The 27390-nt window shown below is 46.5% G+C and overlaps 1 protein-coding gene across 7 annotated transcripts; it reads left to right on the top strand.

Moving 5' to 3' along the window:
- The first annotated feature begins 1003 nt into the window (after positions 1 to 1003).
- Positions 1004 to 27100, top strand: SLC13A5 (solute carrier family 13 member 5). 7 transcript variants are annotated; one of them, XM_073315282.2, is made up of 13 exons: positions 1004 to 1237; positions 4662 to 4718; positions 5034 to 5162; positions 7130 to 7266; positions 9211 to 9425; positions 11719 to 11890; positions 13081 to 13203; positions 13901 to 14113; positions 16037 to 16158; positions 16875 to 16993; positions 19022 to 19183; positions 22802 to 22939; positions 24129 to 27100. In XM_073315282.2, the coding sequence occupies exons 1-13, from the start codon at positions 1133 to 1135 to the stop codon at positions 24255 to 24257; spliced, it is 1821 nt and encodes a 606-aa protein (XP_073171383.1). In that variant the 5' UTR covers positions 1004 to 1132; the 3' UTR covers positions 24258 to 27100. The 7 variants fall into 7 exon arrangements, with proteins under 7 accessions (XP_073171383.1, XP_073171377.1, XP_073171379.1 ...); XM_073315276.2 differs by lacking the exon at positions 4662 to 4718 and having other exon boundaries at positions 1049 to 1237; XM_073315278.2 differs by lacking the exon at positions 22802 to 22939 and having other exon boundaries at positions 1049 to 1237.
- The last annotated feature ends 290 nt before the right edge of the window (positions 27101 to 27390 follow it).

Genomic DNA, 27390 nt, shown 5'->3' with positions numbered 1-27390 from the left:
CCTGGGCAGAGATCCCTCCCCCCGCCCCCATTACTGGGCTGGGAAATGAGGCCGGTGCAAGTTTCCTTCATGCAGCACTCTCTGCTGGTGGCTGCATTTCCCCTGCTCCCAAGTCCCACCGCCCCAGGGTTACGGGTGTGTGTGTGGGGGGGGGGTAGTGTGTGAAAGCTGGGGCTGGGCGGGGGGAGGCCTGACTCAGGATCCCCGTCCCGTCCTGGGACTGCCAGGGGCACAGGGGGGATGCGTGGGGTAGGGGCTGGCGGGGACTAGCTGGGTGCCTGGTTGGTAGAGTACATGATTCCCCGCCCCACACGCTGCCATTGGCACGGTGGGGGGGTGTGTATGGGGGGGGAGTCTGGCACATGATCCCCGCCCCACGGGCACAGGATGGTGCTGGGCGGGAAGGGGGGAGCTGGGGGCCGTGTTGGCGTTTGACACCTGATCCTGCCACTCCCCCCGGGGGCTGTGAGTGGCCCACAGGGATGGGTGGGGTAGACGGGGGACAAGGGGGGGGAGCTGTGAGTGGCTCACAGGGAGGGTGGTATAGGGGGGCTGTCAATGGCTCGGGGGGGGGGCTGAGAGTGGCTCACGGGGGGTAGAAGGAGGCTGTCTGGCTCACGGGGGGGGGTGGACATGGGGCAGCGGGGGGGAGCTGTGAGTGGCTCGGAGGGGTGGACATGGGGCAGCGGGGGGGGCTGTGAGTGGCTCACGGGGGTGGACATGGGGCAGCGGGGGGGGTAGAGGGAGGCTGTCTGGTTCACGTTGGGGGGGGGCTGGACGTGGGGCAGCGGGGGGGCTGTGAGTGGTGGGGGGTAGAGGGAGGGTGACTGGCTCACGTTGGGGGGGGGCTGGACGTGGGGCAGCGGGGGGGCTGTGAGTGGTGGGGGGTAGAGGGAGGGTGACTGGCTCACGTTGGGGGGGGGGGCTGGACGTGGGGCAGCGGGGGGCTCCCTCTGGTGGCAGCGGCCGCCGGCACTGAGGTCGCCGCGGCGCAGTCCGGCGGGGGGGGGGGCGGCCCGGCCCGGTGTATTTAAACCACCCTCTGCAGCCAGGTCCCTCTCACTCGCTGGCTGCCCGCCGCCTGCCGCCGCCGCCTGCCGCTGCGCTGGGCTCGGACCCCCCCCGCCGGACCATGGCCCCGCCGTGCCTGAGACCCCTGCTGAGGTTCAAGTCCTTCGCCGTCCTCTTCTGCACGCCGCTGCTGCTGCTGGCGCTGCCCCTGCTCGTCCCCACCAAGGTAAGCGGCTGGGGGGGTCCGGATCGCTAGGAGCTGCTGCCGCCTCGGGACCGGCCAGCCCGGGGCGGGGGGGGGTTCAATGCACAGATCACTTTTCGCTGCTAGCAAAGCCCAGATTTCTCCGGGTTTCCCTCCGGGAGAGGGACCCCCCCTTCCCCTTTGTTAATTGCACCAGCGATGCCCAAGGGGATGCTGGAGTCTAGGGCTGAACATCTCCTGCTTGCCCCCCCCCCATTTCAGCTCGCTAGCGCTATGGGGGCTCCCCCTGTTGCTGCTCCTTGCCCATGCCCGCGGGGCTGGCAGGGACTTCAGACCGAGCCGGGACCACAGCCCGGTTGGGGCCACGTTTTCACAAGCGCCCAGCATCAATCCAGGGGAACAAGCTGCATCCCTTCCACCACCAGATGGGACTTCTGGCCATCTGGCCGGGGGTGTCCTCACTGCGGGCATGCCAGCTCCCAAGTTATCTCCCAGTCCCTGTGTCACTGCAACCTTTCATTCACTGGAAGGACAACGGATGGATTTCTGCCGAGAAATCCGGAGAAGGGTTTGTTTAAATAAATCCAATCAGTTGACTCAAACAGTTCAAATGGTGGGGGGAAAGATTAGTGGTGGTGGTTTTTCACCTTTTACTTCCTGAAATGTAATTCCTCTTTGGGTGATCAGGTTAGTAAATGTAAAGTTTTAAGGACTAGATTAGGATCACTTGCAGGGTAGCCCTCAAACAAACACAAACAAACAAACAAAAATGGTATTTATGTCCCAGGCTATAGCTCAGTCTAGGCAGTAAATGTTACAAAAAGAGCCTCTGAAGTAGAATGAATGCAGACACAAACTGGTTATAAGAAACCCTGCAGTGCCAGGATCTGGCTCACCCACAGACTCAAACATGAAACATGCCATTTTTACCTTTGTTGTCTTACAACTTTGATACCAAGTTTTTGATCCACAAAGACATTGTTTCAAGTTTTGGTCCATGTATGTTGGTTTTTGTCAGAAGCATCCGCCTCCTCTCGTGGTTAGACCTGGCTTTACCGCTGACTTGCTGTGTTGACGCCTCTGTGCCTCAGTTTTCCCATCTGTGAAACGGGCATGACACAGGCATGTTATGAGGTTTGATATTTGTAAAGCGCTTTGAGATCCTCGCATGAAAAGCTATGTAGGTGCACACCATTATTATTAACTTGTGAGAAGTAAAACATTGTGCCCGATGATTCACTGCTGTGTACCCTGGTGTAACTTGATTTCAGTGGAATCGTGCTAGTGGCTTTTATCTTTTTTGTCTTTTTGGTAAAATCTGAAACCCATGTTTGCAGCAAATATTAGAGTCTGGCATAGCTTTTAGGGTCTGGTCTAATTATAATGTGACAACTATTCATTTTTGATTGACCTACATTGCTCGACATATTTTAAACTTCAGAAAAACCTCAGGCATGTTTGTCAACAAAAAATGCCACCCCTTCTGGTTTACCTGTCTAATAACAGCCCTGCCTTTTGGTCAGCTTGAGAGACTCCAGTGGAAGAAAAGGAGGACGTGTGGCACCTTAGAGACTAACAAATTTATTTGAGCATAAGCTTTCGTGAGCTACAGCTCACTCCATCGGATGCAAGTGAGCTGTAGCTCACGAAAGCTTATGCTCAAATAAATTTGTTGGTCTCTAAGGTGCCACACGTCCTCCTTTTCTTTTAGCAGATACAGACTACATGGCTGCTACTCTGAATCCAGTGGAAGAGAAATTCCTATGAGTTGGGGTTGGGGAGGGACTTCACTGATGTGGTTTAAAGATTAAAAGCTCTAGATAGATGGTAAATATTGTAGGATCAATGCCAAAGCTTGTGATAGGGCTGTGGTGTGCAAGAGTAGCAATACAGACTTCAATAAAGAAGTTTGTAATTATAAAATTTATAATTTAATGACAGGTTTAATGAGTGTCTAGTGAGGTATTTTGTATTCCTCTGAAACATGTCATCTTAACAGGAGCTTACAGGATTGCATAACAGTTTACTAGAATTCATCAATGATCACTTTCACAACTGCCCTCCAAGAGGACAGATTGTTATGTTTTCTGTCCCTGTTCAAAGAAGCAAAACCAACATTCTACAGTTATTAGTGGTAATCATGACTATATTTTTCTAACCTTAGCGTTTGCTTTTCAGTTTTCTAAACCGGACTGTGCTTGAATTGGGTGTGTCTAGAAGAGTTAATTTATAAGCATTGTTGTCTTTTTGAACTTTAAGTAAATTATTTACTCCACATTCTAGTGCTTCTATTGTGAAATTTGTTCAAGAGTAGTAATTTCTTTCAGACCCTCACAGCTGTTTCTGTTTTTCACACAGTGGCCAAATGCAATCACATGTGATAAATTCTAACACTTAGCTACTGCTGCAAAACCTAGAATCACATTATAAAGTCCTAGAAACCCTAATTAAGTCTCTTCCCTTGATATCTCTCCTGTACTGTAGCCTATGCAGAATTGTTCTTTACAGAGCATACTCAGTAAATAACCTCCTTCTAACTTGATAAACATTTCCAATTGCTTGTAAATAACATCTTCTGCTCATATAAAGAGCTTCTCAGCAAAAATAAGCAACACATACCTGCTTATAAAAACACCTTATAGCACATTTGTGAATATCAACTTCCTGCCTGTTTGTTTTGCCCCCCCCCCCCACAAAAAAATCCTTAAGACCCTACAAACTGTTATTATAAACACAAGCAAATTGTGAACTATGGAGCATTTACACCTGAACCAAAATAATGTTTACAGTCAGTTTATGAATACTTACTTCTCATAAGAAAATTGAATTTACAAACTCTAGCATCACTAGGCTATAAAAATGTCTCAACAACAGTTTAACTGGACATGGTCAGAGATTTCTAATCCAGACAACCCCCATGTTAAGAAAACATTATCATTTCAGAGAAATAATTTAATACCTATAATATAATGACCTTCAGTCAGATGAAGAAAGATTTTTCAAGGGACTACTAGCGATTTTTGGTATCTCAATTGTCAGGCGTCCAACCTGAGACAACTTAAGGAGGCCTTATGTTCAGAAAGGCAGCGTCGGTCCTGTGAAAATCAGGCCCCTTTTAAGTGTCTTAAGATGAGCACCTGAAAACAGACATCCAAAATCATGAATCGCTTCTACACATCTTGGCCCGTAGGCATGGAAGCTCCTGCTTGAATCAAATGCCAGTAGGACAGCTGAACATTTAAGTTAGCCATATGTTTGCATTTCTATGGAAATTCTGGTTTTTCCACCCGCTCAGCTTTGGCCTGCAGTCCTTGTGCATTTAAAATGCCCCTAGCTTTGCCCATGCATTGTTTTCCAGGCCAGGCTTTAGGATGTGATGTGAATGTTCACTTAAGCTAGTTTCTGAATAACTGATTGAGCTGTAAAGATCAAATGTCTCTTTCAGGATTTGGCTTCTTGTGGAGATGGCCTGGAGCCAATTAAATCCAATGGGGAATTGCAGGTATTTGGCACCACTCAGGATCAAGCCCAAAATTCACTTCAGGAGTGAAATCCTGGCCCCATTGAAGTCTGTGGCAAAACTTCGATTGAGTACATTTTTGCCTTTACAATTTAGCAGATTGTACCAGCTGGGTGTCTAAGACTATTTTCTTGGAGAAGAAAACAACACTCCTATTAAAAAGCTCTTTTCCCTCCCCTAAGAGACCACTTGATTAGAGCGCTGCCATTTATATCCTGGGATCTACTGGGAGACCCTCTGCATTCAGCTACTCACTTGATTTCCTGTCGCTTAAACCCTTGTTTGCTTGTATTATAGGAGGCCAAGTGTGGCTATGTCATCATCCTTATGGCTGTGTACTGGTGCACAGAGGTCATCCCATTGGCTGTCACAGCTCTCCTGCCTGCTATATTATTTCCGATGTTTGGAATCCTGGAGTCTAAAAAGGTAAGGATTGATTCTAGGTCAGCCTAGGTTTACTCATAAACTTCAGGGGCCCAGACCATCTTAGACCAGCATACTCCAATGCACCAATGTTTCTGTGCTTATCACATTGGCTGAGTTGCTTTTCATCATGAAGGTAGCACTGATAATATCACCTTGTGTGGGTTACACTGCTGCCCCTAAGTTCTGATGCAGGTCAGGATCTGGATAGGTTTCATCTCCGTGCTGGTTTTATTGAGAAGATTTGAGCTGGAGTGAGTCAAATCCTGGAAGCAAGTTTTTAAAACGACATTCTAGCAATCGTATGCAATGTAGCTGTCTCGGTCCCAGGATACTAGAGATACAAGGTGGGTGAAGTAATATCTTTTATTGGACCAGCTTCTGCTGGTGAGAGACAAGCTTGCCAGCCAGACATGTGGCTTGAATGCTTGTCTCTCTCACTGACAGAAGTTGGTCCAATAAAAGATATTACCTCACCCGCCTTGTTGTTCTAGCTATTAACATCCCCTCATCTGTATATATTGGACATAGGATTCTTTTTCACTTCCTACTCTTAATGGTCATGTGGTGTTGCTGTGTGCTGTTAAATGACCACTGTGCTCTACCCTAGAGGTGGCTGCACTTTGTGGTGAGTGAAGGGATTCCTCTGTATATAGTTTGTAAAGTGCTTTGGAATCCTTTGAGATGAAATGTACAACATAAGTCTGATTGCTTTCTTCAAATTATTATTTATATTACAATAGCACCTGAAGGCACCCACCAAATTTGGGGAACCATTGTGCCAGGTGCTGTGTAAACACATGGTAAGTGGTAGCCCTATATCTGAGGGGCTTCCAATCTAAACACACAAGATGGATGGGGAAACAGAAGCACAGAGAGGTGAAGTGACTTGCCCAAGGTCACACAGGCAGTTCCTGGCAGAGCCTAGACCAGAACCCAGGCCTCCTGGGCTGGGACTCAGTGCTCTATCCCCTGGAGACACTGTCTTTTTAGAACAAGCTCTACTGCATTTTGTAAGGAATTGTTGCCTTTCATAGTGAAATAGGTGTGCTGCTGGACACATATTGGACTCTCCCACCTTAACATCCATCCCCTAAAGCTCTTTCACATGCCAACCTCAATACTCAGCAAACAAACTTGATGGTGAAATTCTACAAAAAGATACAAAACCAACTACATGGTGTGGATTGTGTCCTTCTGTAGTAGCTGGTCCAAACATAGGAGAATAACCTACTACTGCTGCCACCCATGGAGTTATTCTTTCAGTGGTAGAGATCTGTGCTTTGGTGCTGAAACTCCTGAGTTCAGACTTCTGAAAAGCCAAGGGATCATTTCAAAAGTGACTCCCGATCAGGGACTCATACTTTGGGAGATCTTAGATGCTTGAGACAAGATACTTTTAGCAGGGGATGTATGTAACATGCTGCCAAAGAGTGTGCTGTGTCCTCCTTTAGTAGCTGATTGTCATAGAGGATAACAGCCTACTACTTTTGCCAGCAAATGGGCATACTACTCGAGCTGGAGTGGTGGAAGTCTGTGTTTTGCTTCTGAAAGTGCCGGGTTCAGGACTTGCTGGTGACCTGTTGGGGTAGGATTATGGGGCTGATTTTTAGAGGTACTGAGTGACCTTCTGGGCCTTAACATCTCTGAGAATCAGACAGCATACGTGCAATACTTAAAGCTACTATACTTCTTATAGTACATGTGAGCAGTTATTTATATTTCATTAGCATCTAGTGGCCCCAACCATCAGAGGCCCCTTTGCGGTAGGCACTGTGCAAACCAGATAAGAGACAGCCCCTGCCCAAAGCAGCTCAGCATCTAAATAGACGAATGGAATTGAGAAAATGTACAGGGTTTGCTCCTGCTCCCACTGACGTCAGTGGGAGTGGAAAAAGGGCCAGAATACCTTGGCTGTTGACAAACCCACTTGTGAATCAGACACTGATAGGCAGTTCCTCTCATTGCAGGTGTGTATGCAGTACTTGAAGGACACCAACATGCTGTTTGTTGGGGGGCTGGTTGTGGCAGTAGCCGTGGAACACTGGAATTTGCACAAGCGCATTGCACTGAGGGTCCTGCTGATCGTCGGAGTGAAGCCCCCACTGTAAGAGGCCCTGTTACACCTGCCTTTCTATCTGTCTGTTATCTGGAGCAACCAAGCTTAGCAGAAGCGTCTTCAGATGCCAGGAGACGAGGGGGAGAGCGTGAGAACTGAGTCACACAGAATGAAGGCGACAAAAGCCTCAGTTGTTTCACTTCCAGAGGTTGTGTATGACCGCAGGAATGATGCAATGTTTGAAAGCCCAGGATGGCTGCAAAGGAAGACGCTCATCATTCAGCTTCCATTGAAGTCAATGGGAGTCTTTCTGTTGAATTAATGGGAGCATGGTTCTGTTCTACCCTAATCTGTACAGGTTCTTTTATTACACTCCTCACTCTAGTATCTGCTCAGGCCCTTAGTGCCTTGGTCAGTGTGGGTTTCAAGTGCCCAGTGAAGCTCCTAATGCTAGGTGTTCGCATTTCCCATTTGGGGACACGGTGCCCTTGGATTGGACGTTCGGTTCCTGTTTGAGTTTGACTCTTTGGGGAGCCAGAGTAAAACCACCACAAGCAATAGACTAGAGGTCTCCTGTAGGCCCAACCTGGGCCTGAACCAGACCCAAGCCCACCTTGAGGGGGCTAAGTCATTTTCCGACCTGACCTGACCCTTCCCACGAACCTGAGGCAGTGCCGCCATGGGTCAGCAGGGTGGTAGCTGCATGCACTGGCGACTGCATGCCCTGCTCCTGCCGGCTGCCACCTGAGTAAGAGGTGCTGGACTCCTCCGCTCCTGTGGCAGCTGAGAGGAGCAGGCCGCGCAGCCACCGCCATGCCAGCCCCACAGGCAGGAGGAGAAGAGCTGACCCAAGCCTGAGCGGGTCCAGGAGTTTTCCCACCTGCCCTGCCCCAGATCTGACACTGGTGGTCCGGTCCCTGAGGGTTCAGGTTGTGAAGGGCTCTAGAACAGAGCTTGTAAGTGTGAGGCTGAATGCCCTGATATCCTGTTAAGGCTCAGATCCTGCCCACCTCCCACCCCCTATGGCTCTTAAGTCCCACAGAATTGTTGTGCGTGGGAGGCAGGCAATGGAGAGATCACCCAGGGGGACTGAGCTCAGCCTGTAAGCTGGGGAGCTGCCTTCCAGGGAAGCTCCTTCTTCGTCTGCACAGAGTGAGCAGAGGGCAAATGCATAAGCCCCAGAAGGGGCAAGGACATGCCCAGTGGGACCAGCACAGCATAGGAGGAGTGCAGGGGTAACCGCTGCTGCTACAGCCATGGGCAGTAATAGTGGCTATAAAGTGACTGTGGTGATGCTGCTCAGTCCGGGGGGTTGCGGGGATGGTTTTATTCCCCATGACACCAGCAGAGATCATCAGCGCAAATCCCCTGTGCTCAAGACACCAGGATTTGGCCCCCGTATTTAATCAGCATATCCATGATGCCGAGATCCCTGTCGCCATTTTCATGAATGCCAAAAACCCGCACCCTGCTCCAGCCAATTATTAGCCGAGTGGAAGATGTAAGTGGGCCCGTTCTATGTCTTATTTACCCTGGTGCTGACGTTAGTGAGGGAGCAGCCGACACCACAGCTGTTCCATGTTAGCCAGGATCCACCTCCCAAGTCGAGCTCACAATATCAGAGAGTGCAATTTTCCAGATTTCCAACAGTAATCAGAAGAGAGAAAGGCAACCTTGCTTGTGGTTCGCTATTGTGAAATGGCTGCTTTTACGCTGGCTAAATAAGTGCTTCTCGCTAGGGCTTACATGACAATGGAGTTTCTCACAGGGATCTGCGTGGGGCTAACTACTCTGCTGGAGTGAGTCCAATGAAAGCAATGCAGCTGCACCAGCCAAAAATTGGGCAATGGTTTCCTTTTCTGGAACAGGTAGTACATGCCAGAGTGGGGCCTGCTATACAGGGTTGCATGGAAGTAGATTGCGCTGTCTGAAAAGCCCAGAAAAGCTTTCATGGTTATTTTTCTTTCCTTCCTTCTGTTTCTCCACGTGCAGCCTGATGCTGGGCTTTATGGGAGTCACCGCCTTCTTGTCCATGTGGATAAGCAACACAGCCACTACTGCCATGATGGTCCCTATCGTCCAGGCTGTTTTGGATCAGATGAACAGCACAGAGCAAGACCGGACGATTACGGACCAGCCTAACGGGCAAGTGAATTCAGCAATCGAGCTGGAGGAGAAGAACGTTATGAGCCTGACGTCTGTGCAGGGTAAGGGGCCTCCGAGCGGGCTTAATCAGAGTCTGTTTCAATTGCTGTATAAAAGCCTGATTCAGAGCCTGCTGACACAATGAAAAGTCTCATACCGATGTCACTGGGCTTTGGCCCAGGCCCTAGGAAAGCCAGGAGCGGTATCCAGAAAGAAACCCATTAAATACATTAAGGCCCAAATTTTCAAAAATGGCTCCCAGTTCTGGGTGCCTCCCAGCTTTGGGTGCTCAGCTCTCGACACCTGGGGCTTAATTTTCAACTGTGCCAAACACCCCTTCAACCTCAGTGGGTGTTCAGTGCCTCTGACAATTACAACCAATGGATAACATTTTCAAAAGCACCTAAATGACTTAGGAGCCGAAGTCCCATTTTCAAAAGGGATTTTGGCACTGAGGAACCTAAGTGTCATTGAGAGTCAAGGGGATTTAGGCTATCAAGTCATTGAGGTACATCTGAAAACTTTATCCACTCTCTTTTTGTTTTGTCCTTGATCAGTGGCCGTTTCTTTATGAAGCAAGTTACGGGGGAAATGATTAAATAATGAGAAACTGGTCCAGCGTTGATCGAACAGGAGCTGCAGCTTCTCAGTGAAGCTGAGCTGGTACTTGCACCCCCATGAAATGTATTCTCCCCCCTCATGGGGATTCTTTGCCTCTCCACATTTGACCGTCTCTTTCTTTGTATTTTGGGAATTTGAAACCCTGATCCTGCAATAGGCAGGATTTTTTTCTGCATAGGCAGAACCCTGCACCCTTACTGAGTCCTAATGTCTTCGCAGGCACAGAGGATCACCCATGCAGAGCTCATTATAGGATGAAGACCTAAAGTGCTTTTCAGGGGAGGAAGGACAGTCTACTTTAGGGGGTATGGCAGTAGATTGGGACTCGAGAAACCTGAATTTAATTAATCAGAAAGTGAATCAGCCCCAGATTCTGTCTGACTTTGGGTAAATCACTTTATCTCCCCCGTGCCTCAGTTTCTCATCTGCAAAATGGGGTTAGTACTTCCCTGCCTCCCAGGGGAGTTGGGAGGATAAAATCCATGAATGATTGTGAGGTGCTCAGATACTGTGGTGATGCAGGACATATAAATGCCTACACAGATTTCACTTGGTGCTTTGTAATAATGCTACCCATTTCTAACTTCAGAGCTGTTGTAATGGCAATAGATTTTATTTTTGTATTCAGTGACCCACTATTAATATGGGTGCTTAATAAAAAAAAAAAAAAGTGGGGTCAACTGGTCTCAGTTTCCATGGTGATTTCATGTCCAACAACATAATGTGTGTTTCCAGATTAGGTCCTCATCCACAAGAAGCAACAGGATGGACACAATATTACTAGAGCAAATACAGGCCTGATGTAAGCAGACACAACTCCATTGATCTTAGCGGTTCTGCCAAGACTGAATTGGATCCTATGTTTTCTCTGGATCTATTGGAAGCCTCCAATGTTAGTTGTGGGTTTCTGCCCTGGTATGTGAATAGCACCATCACTGTAATATCTGAGCAGCTCCCAGATATTAATGAATTCACCTCACAACTCCTCTCTATGGTAGGGAAGTGTTGTTACCCTCATTATTCAGAGCAGGAAACTGAGGCACAGAGGGTATGTCTACACTGTATTGTAAACCCAGGTCTGTGTGACCCGAGCTTGTGGACTCAGAGTTTCCAAGCCCATGCTTGAGGGTCCACACTGCATTGTAAACATAGGTTTACAATTGCTGGACCCAGGTCGCACAGCCACACTAACATATCCATTCTCCACTACACAGACCTTTTGACTTGGGTCTGCGGCTTGACCTGTGTCCACACTGTAGAATGGCAGGTCTTGGACCAGCGTCACAGTGGAACTTGGCCTTTGACCTACCCCCACTAGCAGGGTCCTAGGACCTGGGTCTTGAGCACTTGCCGACCCGAGTCAGATTGATTTGTGTGTAGACGGAAGGGGCGTTTGGGCTCAAACCTGAGTCGGAGCCCAGGCTTATCATGCAGTGTAGACATGCCCAGAGAGGCAAAACAACTTTCCTAAGGTCTCACAGAAAGTCTGTGGCAGAGCCAGGAATCGAACCCTAATCTCCAGAGTCCCAGTTCAGTGCCATAGCCACAGGACCATCCTCCCTTCTCTTTGCCATGAGCATTCTTATAAAATGATATGCGGCTATAGTCAACATAGCTTGGCATTAATTAAAATAAGAGGCATAGACAAATTGCAGCACCAAGAACATTGCCCCGGTTCTGAGCGTTGTGTCGCCACTGTTTTACGAAGGGCAAGTTCGTATTTGTTGTTTCCAGCCGTAGGTGGTGGCCACGTTCCTGATGAACCCAAAGCTCTTGGTGATCGGGAAGTGAGGAAACGCATCAGTAAGGGGATGACACTGGGTGTGTGCTATGCTGCTAGTATCGGAGGAACTGCAACGCTCACCGGAACGGGGCCAAACCTGGTTTTGAAAGGCCAGATGAATCAGTAAGTTGTTCTTACCACTTCTCCTTCAGCCTCTTAAATGGTCTCTCTCCGCTTTTTGACCAGCACAGCTGAAAGTCTCAGTTGGTGGCTGCTGATGTTGGTTCTAAGAGTTATCTGTGTGTATGTCATGTGCTTTGCCTCATCATCTTCTGCTCAGGCACAAGTGAGTCGTTTGATATCTAAATCAAAGTTTCCCAGTCTGTCATTGTAGCCCGCTGGGTTTAAGTCTACACTGCATTGTAAACCCAGGTCTGTGGGACCCGGGCTTGTGGACGAGGTGTTTCCAGGCCTGTGCTTGAAGTGTCCCCACTGCATTGTAAAGCTGAGCTCGCAATTCCTGCACCCAGGTCTCTCAGCTGATTTCTGCTGGAGAACCAGTAGCCCCAGCAGTCAGTAGACCACTAGGTTTCAAAAATCCATCTGGCCCAAATGGAACCAGTAGAAAATGTGCAACTGATATTTACAATAGAGTCTCATCCATTACTGACTCTGAATGCAAAATTCCAGGCACAAAGTTAGAGACTGTTTTTAAAAATGTGTCCTAACTCTTTAGAAACTAAGAGACAAACATAGGTCCTATCAAAGTGAATGGAAGTTTTGTTGTTGGTTTCAACAGAAGCAGGATCATGCTTTAAATTCCTGTCTTCTTGAAGATCCCCTTAGTTCTAAAGAGTTAGGGGAAGGGAATGCTGAAAGCATAGGTGGTTGAGCAGATTTGTTGCAAGCAGAATATTGCCCAAGGTTTTTGATAGGGCACCTGTGGGTCTTTAAACTGGGTTTATGTAATACAGGTCCAAAATAGTCAAACCCAAGTTATTTGGGCTCAATAAATGGGTAGCTGGATGAAATGCAATGAGCTATGATATGCATGTATTCAGACTAGATGATCTAATGGTCCCTTGTAGCCTTAAGCTCTATGAATTATGAAAAATAGCAACATGGGCTGCTGTGTGCAATTAATGTAAAACATTCGATAAAGAACAGTGGAAATTTCAGTCATGGCATTTACAGTCTGAAGTCCATGAGAGTCTCTCCACTGACTTCAGTTGGCTTTGGATGAGGCCCTTACGGGTGAGCGATGGATGAGCCCTGAGGCTCTTATAATATTCCAATTAGCGCATGTAGACGGGAGAATATACTCAAACAGTTTGACCTGGGTACAGAAACCATTGTTTGTTTTCTCTCTTCAGACTGTTCCCTGAAAATGGTGATGTCTTGAATTTTGCTTCCTGGTTTGGATTTGCATTTCCAAATATGCTTCTGATGTTGATGTTATCTTGGTTTTGGCTCCAGTTTTCATTCATGGGGTTCAAGTAAGTATAAAAATATAATGTTATGGGCCAGATCCTCAGCAGGTGTAAATCCGCTGTGAATCTGGCCCTCTTGGTTTGTCTTTTTATCATGAGATTACATGATGCCTAGGTCTACAATCTGGAAGCACAGTACTGTATAGACAGGGAATGACATATGTCACATAACATTATATCTTAGTAGAAACTTCACATATGTACAACCGTCTGTGGTGAGATTGAACTGTGCTTGTTACAACCACATTTGTAATTAGTGTTTATTTTCTCGTAGAACCTAGAGTCCACAACTGAGATTGAGGCCCCATTGTGCCAGGCACTGTACACCCACTTAGTGAGAGACCGTCATTACCCCAAAGAGTTTATAATCTAACTAGGGGAGGGAAAAACGAGGCAAAGAGAGATGAAGTGATTTGCCCAAGGTCACACGGTAGATCTGTTGCAGAGCCAAGAAAAAATCTAGCTCTCCTGACTCCTAGTGCAGGGCCTGGCCCCCAGACCACACATCTCAGCAAGAGATGGTAACCAGTGGCAGCTATGTGCAAAGGATAAGACAGGGGTTCACTTTATAGCACACTGCAGCTGTAGCCATTCTAGGCGATAGGTAACATGGTTCTGCACCCTACATGGCGAGTGTCAAAGTGGATTCACTGGTAATTTTCTCTTGCAAGCAAATATTTACAACTTTTTTTTTTTTTTTAAGTTTTAGGGAAATGTGGGGCTGCGGGATGGAAAGAACTGACAAAGAGAAAGCTGCTTTCAATGTGCTCAAGGCAGAGCACCGGAAACTAGGCTCCATCTCCTTTGCTGAATTCAATGTCCTCATGCTCTTCATTCTACTGATTCTCCTGTGGTTTAGCAGAGACCCAGGCTTCATTCCTGGCTGGGCCACCTTCCTCTTCAATAAAGATGAAGAGTAAGTTTGAATCCTGCAGTGTTTTAGCTGACTTAGTTATACTGTATATGGCTCTACTCCCGTTTGATCCTTAGGGGCATTTAATTCAGATCCTGTCTCAAGTCACACATGGAAGTTGTTTGATAGGTCTGATATCTAGTTCTCGTTTGTTGCATAGCACCAAACCACCGGATAATTGACAATCTCTGCTCTGAAGAGGCACACCTAGCAAGCGGGCCACAGCCTAAGACTGGCACAGCCAGTGTGAGGGGAATTCATGCTGTTTGTGTCTCAATCCAATTTGTTTATTCATTTCTATTAGCCCTTCAATTTTATGAGTTAAGATCAGATTGAACATCATTTTAATATGCAGTAAATGTCATGTGCAAAGGAAATCTATCCGGCACCCACAAGAAAATTGACTCAGAGATTTGAAAGGCTTCTCCATCTTCCTCCTATGCTCCTAACCTTGCACCCTAGTTTTAAAGGGAAACATAATTAAGACCATTTCTTGCCATACCCCACCCGTGCTGCAGTGTTTGAATTCATTTGGCTGCCTGTCGAAGTGTCTTTACTCATCTCACATGCACCAGTCTCACTTGTGAGCTGATGTTTATGATGATTTTGTTTATTAAACTGCTTGTTTATTATTGTTTGTTTAAAAATGCACCAACTACACTAAAGAAAATATATGCATAAGTGAGACTCTTTTCTTTGAAATATGAAAGAAACATGTTAAATATCTATGCCCTGGGTGTTGTTTTGAGGACTTGGTATTTGCTAGGGTATAACAGTTTTCAAAAATACATAAGTGACTTTGGAGTCTAAATCCATTTTCAAAAGTGATTTAGGACCTCCCAGCTTAGATGCCTAAGGGTAGGTCTACACTGTAATCGGAGGTGTGATTGCACCATGGGTAGATATACGTGAGTCAACTTTAATCTAACTAGCTTGGGTACCAATAGCAGTGAAGCCAAAATAGCTTGGACTTGGGCATAGCCTAGCTACCTGAGAAAGTACCCATGTACAACATGTGTTTCAGTCACACCTCTGATTGCAGTGTGGATGCACACTAAATCCCATTGACCTTTAGTGAGACTTAGGGCTTGTCTATACTTACCATGGATCGATGCTGCGGCGATCGATCCACCGGGCGTCGATTTAATGGGTCTAGTGAATACTTGCTAAATCGACCGCTGATTGCTCTCCCATCGACTCTGGGAGTCCACCGGAAAAAGAAGCATTAGGTAAGTCGACGGGAGAAACTTGCAATACTCTAGATACTGCAGTAAGTCGACCTAAGCTATGTCAACTCCAGATACATTATTCATGTGGCTGGAGTTGCATAACTTAGGTCGACTTAAACCCGCAGTGTAGACCTTCCCTTAGACTTGTTAGTGCCCAAGTCACTCTTGAAAATGGGACTTCAGCTCCTTAGCCACTTAGTCTGCAAAGGAAATATTTTCAAAGGGCCTAAATCCAAGCAGGGTTCTAGTCCTGGCATTCATTCAACCTTTGACCTTTGGCAAGTTAATTAGCATTCCGTGCCTCAGTTTCCCCTGGATACTAGGAGGATGATAATTCTTCCCTACTTAACAGAAGTGTGGTAGAGAAGACACTTTGAGATCTTTCAATGGAAGGCATGACGGAATTGCAAAGTGATATTAAGTAAGATGATACAAATGTGGAGTTTTGCAAGTCTGGATATCAGAATCTGCAATATCAGGGTACAAAATGTTGCTAAATTCTTAAAGACCGATTAGAGAGATTGTACAGACAAAAGCAAAAAGGACTTACGGGTTACCATGTACTAGGACAATGGTATGGGTGTGTGCTGGATGGATGCCATGTACTGAGACAACAGTACACATGCTGGATGCGTGCCATGTCTTGAGACAATGGTGAACCATATCCTGCTAACCTGCCCTCTGCTTTTTCTTTTAGGTACGTTACTGATGCCAGTGTAGCTCTCTTTGTTGCACTACTACTGTTCATAGTTCCTGCCACTAAACCCAAATTCAGCTGCTGTAGTCAAAACAGCTTTAGCCCTGACCAGAACAGAGAAGGTAATGGAAGGAGAAATTGACAATATTGATGCTTGTCTTGGAGCTTCCCCCCTGGCCAGCCCAGCTTTGTGATTCTGTGGTGAGATCACAACTCACCGTGCTGAGATTGTGAAGCCATTCCTCAGCTCCCGCTGATGGCGCTAGAAGAAGTGCTCCTTTGTGACTTAGGGCTTGTCCGCAGGAACCATGAGCGTACTGCAGACTGGGGTGTAAATCTACCCTAGGCCAGCCTGCCATGTGCTGTCTGTGCAGACCCTGCTGCTGCATGCTAAATGTTCCCTAGTATACACTGTCCTACTCCTGTTTCAAAGCAGGGTAGATCAGAGTGCGCTGCGAAACTTTCAGTGTGTGTCCGCATGGAGCCTGGGGACAGTGAGTGTGCAAAAGACTAGTGCAGGGCAGATTCACACTCCAGCTTGCTGCGAACTAAGTGTTTGTATAGATAAGCCCTTAGTGTGTGCAGTTCCTGGGAGCTAATCCCACTTAGTTACTGCTGGCATTTGACCATAACCCTTGTATATCACTGTTCACCTGAAATGGGCAGTTTTCTCACTAGCATGCCTGTCCTGGGCTATCGCATACACTGTGTGTCATTGGGTTTTAGCGCTTCCTTTGCACTGGGGTGGTAGGAAGTGCACATCCGAGTGGATAGCCTTGGAAAATGTAGGTGTCTTCATCTTCTCACAGCATTCTTGGCTCTGCTTTTATCTTTTTAGTGATGAAAGAGCCCTTTTTCCCAGCCCCGTTGCTAAGCTGGAAGGTGGTTCAGAGGAAGATGCCCTGGAACATCGTGCTGCTGCTAGGAGGAGGATTTGCCTTGGCCAATGGAAGTGATGTATGTCCTCACCTCTAGGCGCCATTGACTCTAAGGGTGACCTTTCTGCTCTGCTTTTTGGTCCCTTGTTAGTAGTAACAGGTCCAAACCAAAGCGGCATCTGAACCAATGCTTAATTTGTGCCAGGGCTGAGCCCCGCCACCTCTGGGCTTCATAGCCCCAGCACCACTGGGCTTGCTGCGTCAGTTATGAATGCAAACAAAATTGCTTGAGAGACGGCATCTCTTTCATTACAAATTAAGCACTGATCTGGACGGTAACTTGAACCATTTAGCAGCTCAGCCCGTTCTCTATTTATTAGCGTAATTGTTCTCTGGTTAGGATGGGTGTGCCTCAGGGATTGAACTCCAGGAGTTCAAGTGCTTCTCCAAAACACCTGAGCCTCCAGAATCTGCAATATTGATAGGAAATCTTCCTTGAGGTTTCCTTAGCACAAATAGCGGGAGAGCGGCCTTCCTTGTTGTCTATTGTCACCCCCAGTTCTACTCCTGGCCAGACAACAGAAGTGCAGCAATGCATCTAAGAGTTTCAGAGCTGTTCTGGATTTGTTTAGAAGAGATGTAAATCTTCATACTTCAGGGCATAAACCAAATACTTACTGAAGGGATTAAGGAAGCCTTTCTCTCTCTAGGGGCAGGTTACTCCATAATCATCCACTAGGGCAGTGGTTCTCAAACTTTAGCAACCTGAGGACCCCCATTTTGATTTACATTTTTCTGGGGACCCCAAAGCCCCCTGCTCAGCCCCAAGGCCTCACTCCTGCCCACCTCTTCCCACCCCCCCACTCACTCCATCCCCCCTCCCTCCATTGCTCGCTCTTCCCCACTCTCTCTCACTTTCACCAGACTGGGGTAGGGGGTTGGGTGCAGGAAGGGGTGTGGGTTCTGGGAGGGAGTTTGGGTGCAGGAGGGAATGAGGGGTGCGGGCTCTGACTGGGAGGGAGTTTGGGTGTGGGAAGGGGTGCGGGCTGTGTGTTCTGGGAGGGAGTTTGGGCGCATGCGGGGTGCGGGCTCTGGGAGGGAGTTTGGGTGCGGGATGCGCTTTCTGGGAGGGAGTTTTGATGTGGGAGTGGGTGTGTGCTCTGGGCTGGAGCTGGGGTGCGGAAGGGGGTGAGGGGTGCAGGCTCCAGCCAGACGGTGCTTATCGTGGACCCCAGTTTGAGAAACGCTGCACAAGGGGGTTTCTTGACCCTTTCTTTGAAGTGTGTGGTAGTGACTGCCATCAGAGAGAGGACACAGGACTCGCTGGGCCACTGCTCTGATCCAATGTTCCAAACTTCAGAAAACATTCAATTCCGCTCTAGAAATAGGCAAGGATTTGCAAGAACCCTGACTCCATGAAACCTGTTCCACGCATCCCTGTTGAGATGGGTCTGATCAGAACCCCAGATCCTCAAACTGCCAAGCTTTGAGGAAGTTCACATACTGATCCCAAACTTTGTGGCTGGGCTGTCCTTAAATGATAGGCCAGACCAAAGCCCTAGATTGGAACATTGCCCAGGCATTGGAACAGGAGGATCCAAAGTATGGTGGTTTTGGACTGCATAGCAGAAAACCTTTGTAAGCCACTGGAGTTAATCTCTGATAGTATTCATGAAGGAAAACACAGTCAATCAATTCAGTGCCTTCAGAAGCCTTAGCAATTCTTTCAGTGATTCCTCTGAGCAATTCATTAAATGTTTGCAGTTGTGTGGCTTCCTTGGTCTCTGGTATAACTCAGTATTGAACTTCTATGTGGCAAAAATGTGAGTACTTTCTGACCAGAATATGAGGGAATAAATCCGACTTAACTTCCAACTGGCAGGGAATCTCTTTCATTATTATTATTATTTTATTATTTAAGAAAGATCACAATACCTGTTCTATAAATGACCTGGTTTGTTTGCTCTTGAATGATCTAACCACTAATGTCGATGGCGTGTTTTCATATGTGTATTTGGATTTGGCAATACATTCCATGCAGTAGGAGCTACTATGGATGGCCTAGAGTTCTGTGTCTTCCTGAAATGCTCCTCTTGATTTTTGTCAGGCTTCTGGTCTGTCGAAATGGCTGGGTGATCAGATGACCCCATTGCATGCTGTCCCACCATGGGCCATTGCAGTGATACTTTCACTTGTTATTGCTGTCTTCACCGAATGCACCAGTAATGTAGCTACGGCCACCCTTTTTCTACCTGTCTTTGCGTCCTTGGTAAGATTTTTTTTCTTATTGGGTTTTCTCACTGCTGATCTGGAAAATTGATTTAAAAATCCAGGAAAAATTGATAAAGTCTTTAAAAATGGAACAATACCACATGTAGTGCCATAAGCCAAGGGACTTTGTATGCAAATAGGGTTACTCCAGAAAGCATCTAGCAAACAACCCATCAGATAGCAAAGCTGGCTCTAGTGCTGGGAAAAAAAAGGCCAGACTTGCAGCTCTGGAGTCCTTTATTTATCCACAGGATAGGTATCAAACAGGCAGCGGCACTGCAAACTTCCCTGGCACTGCCCTGCCACTGTGTATCAACCTTGATGGTCCAACTCTTGGAATGAGAAAGTAATTCAGCCTCCTTGGCCCCTCTCCTGAGATTGCCTATCAGGAGGCCAGTTAATGCCAACTGCAATGGTGGTTTGTGTGATGCGGGCACTTGTCCGCGGGAAAGTGGACTGAGCCACCAACTCATTTAAAATAGCTTACCCAACACCAGTCAGCTGGTGAGGATTTTTGGTCACTCGAGCTGTATTCAACCAGCAGCTTGGAGGTTAAAAGTCCTATCTTGCATCCCCCCCTATGCGCTCGGGAGTCCCCACCAAAAACATTTCACTTCTTTAGTCTTTCTTTCAGGGGCGCATCACTGAAGTCAATAGACCCTAAACACAAGCTTAAAATTAAGCGCGTGTGAAGTACGTAACCGTATGCATATGCTTAAGTGCCATTGAAGCCAATAGGGATAGACTTAAGCATGTGCATAAATGCTTTTCTGCCTTGCCTTAGAGAGGGGCATGTTTAGTACTGAGGGCTTGGTTTTTCCATTGCCTTGCACCTTGTATGCTCATTTACCCCTGTGCAAAGTGAGTATAAAATGTGTGTAAAGCCCCACTATTCTGAGTTTAACACTTTACCCCCACTTTGCACAGGTGTAAATGATGACCCAAGGTGTAGGGCAATGGGGCCTTGAACCTCGACTGTATATAGTTGGTGAAACACTTTAGGATCTCTTGGGATTACAAATGCCATGTACATGTAAAATGTTGTTTTTCTCTGCTGTGACAGTCTTCCTGCAGGGCTCTAGATTTTTTTTTTTCGCCTAGATTTTTGTTCTCCTTTGTTAAAATCCAACACTCTTCATTCATTTCCTTGGATGTTTCAGCCATCTCTGTCTCTTTTGCTAGAGCACTGAAGACAAGAGCATCCTTATAGGGTTCATTGCGCCATTTCTGCAGAACAGAATATTTTTAAACTCTAAGACGACACACAAGGAGAGGAATAAAAATGGTCACAGCCTTTTTTGAGCAGAGTTGGCACCACAGCAAATAGATAGTTTTTTCTTTATTTGTAAAGAGTTTTAGTCTTTTCTTTTAAGTAAAATTATCCTGACCCAGGCTGCTTAGCTGGCAGTGACTTAAATTGACACACAAGTTCTGGGGACTGGAGAATCCCACAAAACAGGCATAATGTTTAAAGTCTTGCTCTGTGAGCCTAGTAATTACAATCAAGTCCCTGTGTCGCTCTGACAAACCCTCTCAAAGTGTTGGTAGAGATCAAACAAAAGAACTCCATGTACATTTGACCAGAACCCCAAATTATACCATGCAGAGGGGGAAAAAAAGCATCAAGTATCTGCATCTGCAGTCAAAAGTGAATTGTGAAGTGAAATAAAGCAGCCATGTAGCAAGTCGCGTTTAGGAGAAAAAATTCCATGTGTGGGAATGTAGAAGTTAATGAAACCTATCCAGTGTTGTCAGCTCTGTAAATACAAAACTGGAGAGAATACCTAGAAGATCCAAGAGGACAGAGCAGAGCTATAACTAGGAATTTCAGCGTCCAGGGCGAGCAAGCATATCTGTGCCCCCCTGGGTTTTTTTCCGGCATTTCTCCACTCCCACAGCTTTGCACCCTGGGCAGCTGCCCTGCTCACCCTGCACTGGTTACAGGCTTGGGACAGGCATTGTATATGTTTTATTTAGAAGAGGTGGACAGTAGTAAAATAAGAATGTAAAGCCAGCATGAGGAATATGATTCATCAAATGCATAAACAGCTTTTTAAAATACAACAGATATTAAATGGTGACGATGGAGATACTTAGTTGAATGCAATTTCAGGACAAGTGAAACCTGCCTTTTCAGAATTCATATAGAGTGCGATTCAGTGTATAGTGAAGGAATAATGAAATTTGGCACTCTTTGGACCAGATCCTCTTCTGGCATAAATTAAAGCAGCTTCACTGAAGTCTGTGAAGTTACACAGATTATACCAGCTGAAGGTCTGGACCTCCGACCTTCTTTCCAAACCTCACAGGGAGGTCGTTGAGGATAAATACATGTTAAGGGCTGTTATAAAGTGAACTGTCACCAATTGTCCTCCATGTTCACTGAAGGTAGGACAAGAAGTAATGGGCTTAATCTGCAGCGAGGGAGATTTAGGTTAGATAGTAGAGAGAACTTTCTGACTGTCAGGGTAGCTATGATCTGGAATAGGGTTGCAAGGGAGGCTGTGGACCCTCCATCATAGGAGGGTTTTAAGAACATGGACAAACACCTGTCAGGGATGTTCTAGGTTTACTTCGTCCTACCTCAGTGCAGGGGGCTGAGACCTTTAAAGGTCCCTTCCAGCCCTACATTCCTAAGATTCTATGACTGTGAGGCTCTCAGATACTATGCTAATGAGGGCCCTATAAGTACCTCAGATACATAGATAGAGCACCTTCAAAGGGCTTTGAAAACGTTATGGAGCCAAATTCTGCCCTCGGATATGCCTGTGCAGTTGCCTTTGGATTGGATGGGGAATTGGGTGCCCCACTAAGGGCAAAATTTATTATTCTTGTAGTGCCTAGGAGCCCCAGTCGTGAACTAGGGCCCCATTGTGGTAGGTGCTGTTAAAACATAGACCAAGAAAATTTAGCCCTAATCCTTTACCTTAAACCTCATAAATACCCCATGAGGTAAATAAGTGTTTGTTTTTACATTTTATAATGGTATCCCCATTTTACAGATAGGGAACTGAGACAGAGTTCTGGAGGGCCTGATTTTTCAAAGGTGCTGAGCACCTAGAGCTCCCATGACTCCAGCTTAAGTGGTGGGTGCTCAGCAGGTCTGAAAATCAGGCCTTCAGGGTGGGATTTTCAGAAGAGATCAGTGCTGGCCTAGAACCACCCCCCTTGAAGTCAGTGGTGAAAAGCCCATTGCCTTCAATGGGAACTGAGCTAGGCCAATGCTGAGCACGTCTTTAAATCCCACGCCAAATGACTTGCCCAAAGACACAAGAGCCTGTGCCAGATCCAGGATTAGACCTGAATACTTCCTATCATCTAGTCTTGCATTCAAACCATTAACCCATGTCCCTCTCTCTGGAAATAGGATGGGAGCCTTGACCCACATCGATAACGTGCAGTGTGCAATACGCAGGTCTGGTTAGAATGACTTTTTTCTGTTTAGTGAAGCAGTCCTTTGCTATGAGAGGAGTCCAGTGCGTCATGAATATACTGTTCAGAAGTGACTCATACGGGGGGATGAACAGACCTGCTGTGTCTGTGGGATCTCACAGGCTTTCTGCCGGCTTCTATTTCTGAACAGCACTAACTCTACGTCTGGTCTGTTTTCCCCCAGTCGCAATCAATCGAGGTCAATCCCTTGTACATCATGATCCCTTGCACTCTCAGTGCCTCTTTTGCCTTCATGCTACCTGTGGCAACACCTCCAAATGCGATAGTGTTTTCCTATGGTCACCTCCGGGTTTTGGACATGGTAAGATGATGACGACGATTCCCTGGTCATTTGCCTAAGCTTTCCATTACCCTCTTCCGTAAATAGCATGGATGTCGCCTAGTTTTATGGTCCTGCATTTCCAAAGTTCCCTTGGCTGTCGAGGGAGACGTGTAAACAACCTCAGCCTCAATGCTACGGCCCCATTTTGTGGTCGCGTTGTAATAGGAACCCGCATGTAAAAAGCCGTGGAGCTTCGCTCCAAGTAATTGCCATGCAGGATAAAATTGCTGATTCTGCAGTCTGTCGTTTCGTCTTTTATACGTACAGGGTAAAACTGTGCTCACTGCAACCTCGCTGCCTTCAATAGGTTTGCATCAGCGTCACAAGGGGCCTGATCCTGTGCCCATTGTGGCCAATAGCAAAACATCCTCCTCCAACGTGAGTAAGATTGATCCTGCAATTGATAGGGTGCAGGCGAACTGCTGCACCATGCAGAGACGTACTGAAGTCAATGGGGCTCTCTGCAGTCCACCCATGTGCACCGATGCAGCTGTGCCACTGTAAGCTCGCTCGTGTAGCCGCTCTACCATTGGCTTCATTCCTCCAGCCCCTGCAAGTGACCGTTGCTATGTCAGTGGGAGAAGCTTGCCCGCTAACATAGCACTGTCCACATCAGCACTGAAATCGGCATAAATTATGTCACTTAGCCAGGGTGGCTAATTCACACCCCTGAGCAACATAACATGTCAACTTAAGCTGTAGCGTAGCCATGGCCTCATTGTGGCAGAATCCGGCCGTTAGCCAATAAAATGCATCTTGTTTGACAACAAGGTGGGTGAGGTAGTATCTTTTGTTGGACCAGCTCCTGTTGGTGAGAGAGAAACAAGTTTCTGAGTTAATCCAGTAAAAGATATGACCTCACCCACCTTGTCTCTCTAATATCCTGGGACCTACGTTGCATACAACAATGGATGCTATCTTGTTTCACAGTTTTTCAAGAGTCCAAACTAATTACAGAGCTAAGAGTTTGCACCGTGTTCCATGGCAGTTCCATTTACGGAAGAACACCAAACAGCCAGCACAATGGTTCTTTCTGCTTTACTAGGATGAAGGGTCTAAGAACACCTTCAAGTTTCTTCATTGTGTTTATGCTCATGAGTTTATGCTCAGGTCTTCTGAGACTCATTTGTGCTGGTGTGTGTTTTTTTTTTTTTATCTTCCCCTCCAGGCTAAATCTGGAATAGTGATGAACATTATTGGAATCCTCTGCATCACTTTGGCCATCAATACCTGGGGACGTCCCATGTTCAGCTTGGACACGTTCCCATCCTGGGCCAATGCCACAGCTGGAAAGTGAGCAGTGAAGAATTTATCAGAAAACCCAAAGGAACCCTAGTACTGTTCCCTCCTTGCCCCACGTCCTGTCTAGAGCCTTATCAGCACCTCGGATGCTGGGTTAGGATGAATGCAACCTTCTGAGGTTTAAATTTCAGGTCAAATGCAAATCAACTCATTCCAGCCGTGACTGAGCCATGAGTGCTGCTTCCAGACAGCAGTCTGAGGAGCTGTGTCCGTGTCATGCCTGTGATCTCTGCGTGCAAGATGGGGATGTAGCTCAAGATTTTACTTAACTTTATTAAATGGAAGAGAGGCTGTGCTGCTAAAAAAAAATGACTCGAACCTCCATGTAACTAGTGTGCATTTGGAAATCATTAGCATCGGATGCCGCGTACAGTCTGAGGCCTGCTGCAGTTCCTTAACGTCCTCCAGTGTCCGCCAGTCCGTAGCCACACCAAGCGTCCCCGGCTGTCGCTGGCAGGCTAATGCAGGAATGGTTCATTTAGACTGGGCTCAGCAGTGCAGTGAGAACTATTCCTTCCACGTACAGAGCCAGCAATGTTCCCTGAGGCCTTGTCATCACTCCCAAATGCTCACAGTGGAGAGTTGGGTTGACTAATACCAGGCTGACTGACCATGACTTGGCATCAGGCAAGGCTGAGTCATGGTCAGCTTCATGTTGGTGCAAGTTGCACTCAGAAGTATGTGTGGTTTCAACAGGGCAAGTACTTTCTTAGACAATGTGGAAGTGATCAAGATGGACAGCAAGACTTCCAGGTGTGGTCAAACCTCCTGGATTAACCCTTTAAGTGCCTACCAGCAGAGTGCTAGTTAACTCTTTAATTCTGGGGTGAAGACAAGGCTGGAAAGACCAGCTTTTAAGTAGGAACACGCTTCCAACTTGTATCAAAGCATAGCAATAACCAGAGAGTGAATTTAAAGCTATTTGTGGACTGAGTCCTGAAATCCTTAAGCATGGATCCCTGTAGGACTGGGCCCAGGGGCTCCAACAGCAGTTTTGTCTGACTAAGGTTCTGTGTATAAAGTGTTTTGTAACACCTGGTTTATAACTGGAATAGCACTATGATTTCTCTCAATTTTTCTGAAGCAGCTGGTGGCAGACAGCTACAGATGTGTCTGGCCATACTTCTGTGCCAGTGTCATGGGGAAGGTTTTAATTTAGTATTTGGAGACTAAATTACTGGAAGCCATGGCCACATGGTCTAGTGGAATGGCCACAGGGCTGGCTGCCAGGCACCTCCTGAGTTCTGCTCCCAGACTCACTATGTGGCCTTGACCACATCACTTCATTGCTCTGTGCCTCAGTTTCCCCAGCTGCACAATGAGGATAATGATACTTACCTACCTCACAGGGGTGTTGTGAGGCTTAAGAGCCCAACTCCTGCAGCCCTGGGAGATCAGCCTGAATAAGGGCTTCAGGATTTGGCCCCTAATGAGTTAATGTATGTAAGATATTAAATGTTGTTGTTGTTTTGACTTTCTTTATAGAACTGGAAAAAATAATTAATTATTGCTTTGTCTTTAAAAACAAGGAAAATATTTATCCACAAAAACCTCCGGTGTGGGAGCAAGAGGCATGTCCTGAAGGGAAAACACTTTAATAATTTAAATTAATTGTCTAAGGGTCTGATCCTTTAAGGTGCTGAGCACCCTTGGCCCCACTGACTGCAGTGAGAGTTGCACATGGCCTCTCCAAAGGACACACTCAGCATCTCAGGTAGGGTTGCCAACCCTCCAAGATTGTCCTGGAGTTTCCAGGAATTAAAGATGAATCTTTAATGAAAGGTTATGTCATGGGATCAAACCTACAGAAATACGTCCAACCAGAATTGGCAACCCTAGGCTTAAAGAGTCTGTAGTGTGGCCATGGGCCCAGTGCAACCTGGGTGGCCCTCTCCCTATAACTGCAGGGTGAGGACAAAGCAGATTATCTGTGGGGTTCTGTGGCTGGTGAACGTCACCAAACAAGCAATATCTGTCAATCTGTTAAGGAAGATCCCAGCCCAAGCAAGAAATATTATGATTGTGGGCATCTGATCAACACTTGTCTAAACAGATACGTAAACTCAATGAAATCAATGGGTGTTTGGCACTTACCTTGCTCAGGTGCTTTTGTAAATCCCACTTTGTACCTGTCTGCATCTTTTGGTGCCTAAATCCCTTTGTAAATCTGGCCCAATGTGCCTGCCCTGAGATGCTGATTGCTCTCAACTCACAGTGACTTCACAGGAGCTGGTCCAAGGACCTTTTTGCTGGAGAGTATTAACTCACAACTCTCATTTTTGACTGGTAGGATGAGAGCTGGGTGAGACTTTCCAGTCAATTTGGTGACACCAAAACTTGAAGCAGATTCATTTCAACATTTTCAAAATTAAGCATTTCAAGTTTTCAGTTTGAAACAACTTTTCCTTTCCAAACTTTCCTTTCTTTTATTTAAAAAAATCAAATAAAATTGGGAAGAGTTTGCAAATGGACAAAATCAAAACAAAACCTTTCCTGTGACCCAGAATATTTTTCATGACTTTTCAAAATTTGCCCATGAGCTGAAAATAATCATTTTATTCATCCTGCTGTAGCTGGGATGTAAAATCTGGTAGCACTAGAATGCTAGGGCTAGTTCTTAGTTTTCCTGTCTAAATTAACTGAATTAAAAACTTTGCTCTGAAATGTAGGTTTCTGGGAAGGGCCTTAACTTAGTCATTCCCCAACTCTGTGTGCGGGAGTGAGCTGCGGGGAATTTTCATAAGAAGAGGAAATGAAGTTGTTACTGGAGCTCTCATGTCAGTCAGGGCATCTTTTTCCTATATTGCTGCAAAGTTGAAATTAAACTTTATTTTCCTATATGGGCATATAAGACTTTTTTTATCCTGCGGGGGGGTGAGCAAGGGGCAGGAGGAACATATAGATGTGAAAAGAAAGAACCTGGTTTCAAAGGGTTTGGACCCTTTTTATTGTAATCATGGAGTCCTCTTCATACATGTCATGGTCCTTTTAAATATCCACTCTTTTTCTTTCTAAGGCAACTTAAATGGAAAAGTCACAGGATTTGAACTTGCCAAATAACAAGTGGGTGGACTCCATCTTCTTTCCAGCATGGCTGGTTTTTCTTGTTACCCAACACAGGGCTTGAT

The sequence above is a fragment of the Lepidochelys kempii genome, chromosome 17 (genome assembly GCF_965140285.1).
Source record: "Lepidochelys kempii isolate rLepKem1 chromosome 17, rLepKem1.hap1, whole genome shotgun sequence".
Lineage (NCBI taxonomy): Eukaryota > Metazoa > Chordata > Testudines > Cheloniidae > Lepidochelys > Lepidochelys kempii.
This window is presented reverse-complemented; position numbering and strand designations above follow the sequence as displayed.

Excerpts from the sequence above, each read along its gene's own strand:
- SLC13A5 (XM_073315282.2), top strand. The coding sequence starts at position 1,133 with ATGGCCCCGCCGTGCCTGAGACCCCTGCTGAGGTTCAAGTCCTTCGCC. Across the intron at positions 1,238-4,661 it reads CCCTGCTCGTCCCCACCAAG|GATTTGGCTTCTTGTGGAGA; the intron begins GTAAGCGGCTGG and ends TGTCTCTTTCAG. Across the intron at positions 13,204-13,900 it reads TTTTCATTCATGGGGTTCAA|TTTTAGGGAAATGTGGGGCT; the intron begins GTAAGTATAAAA and ends TTTTTTTTTAAG.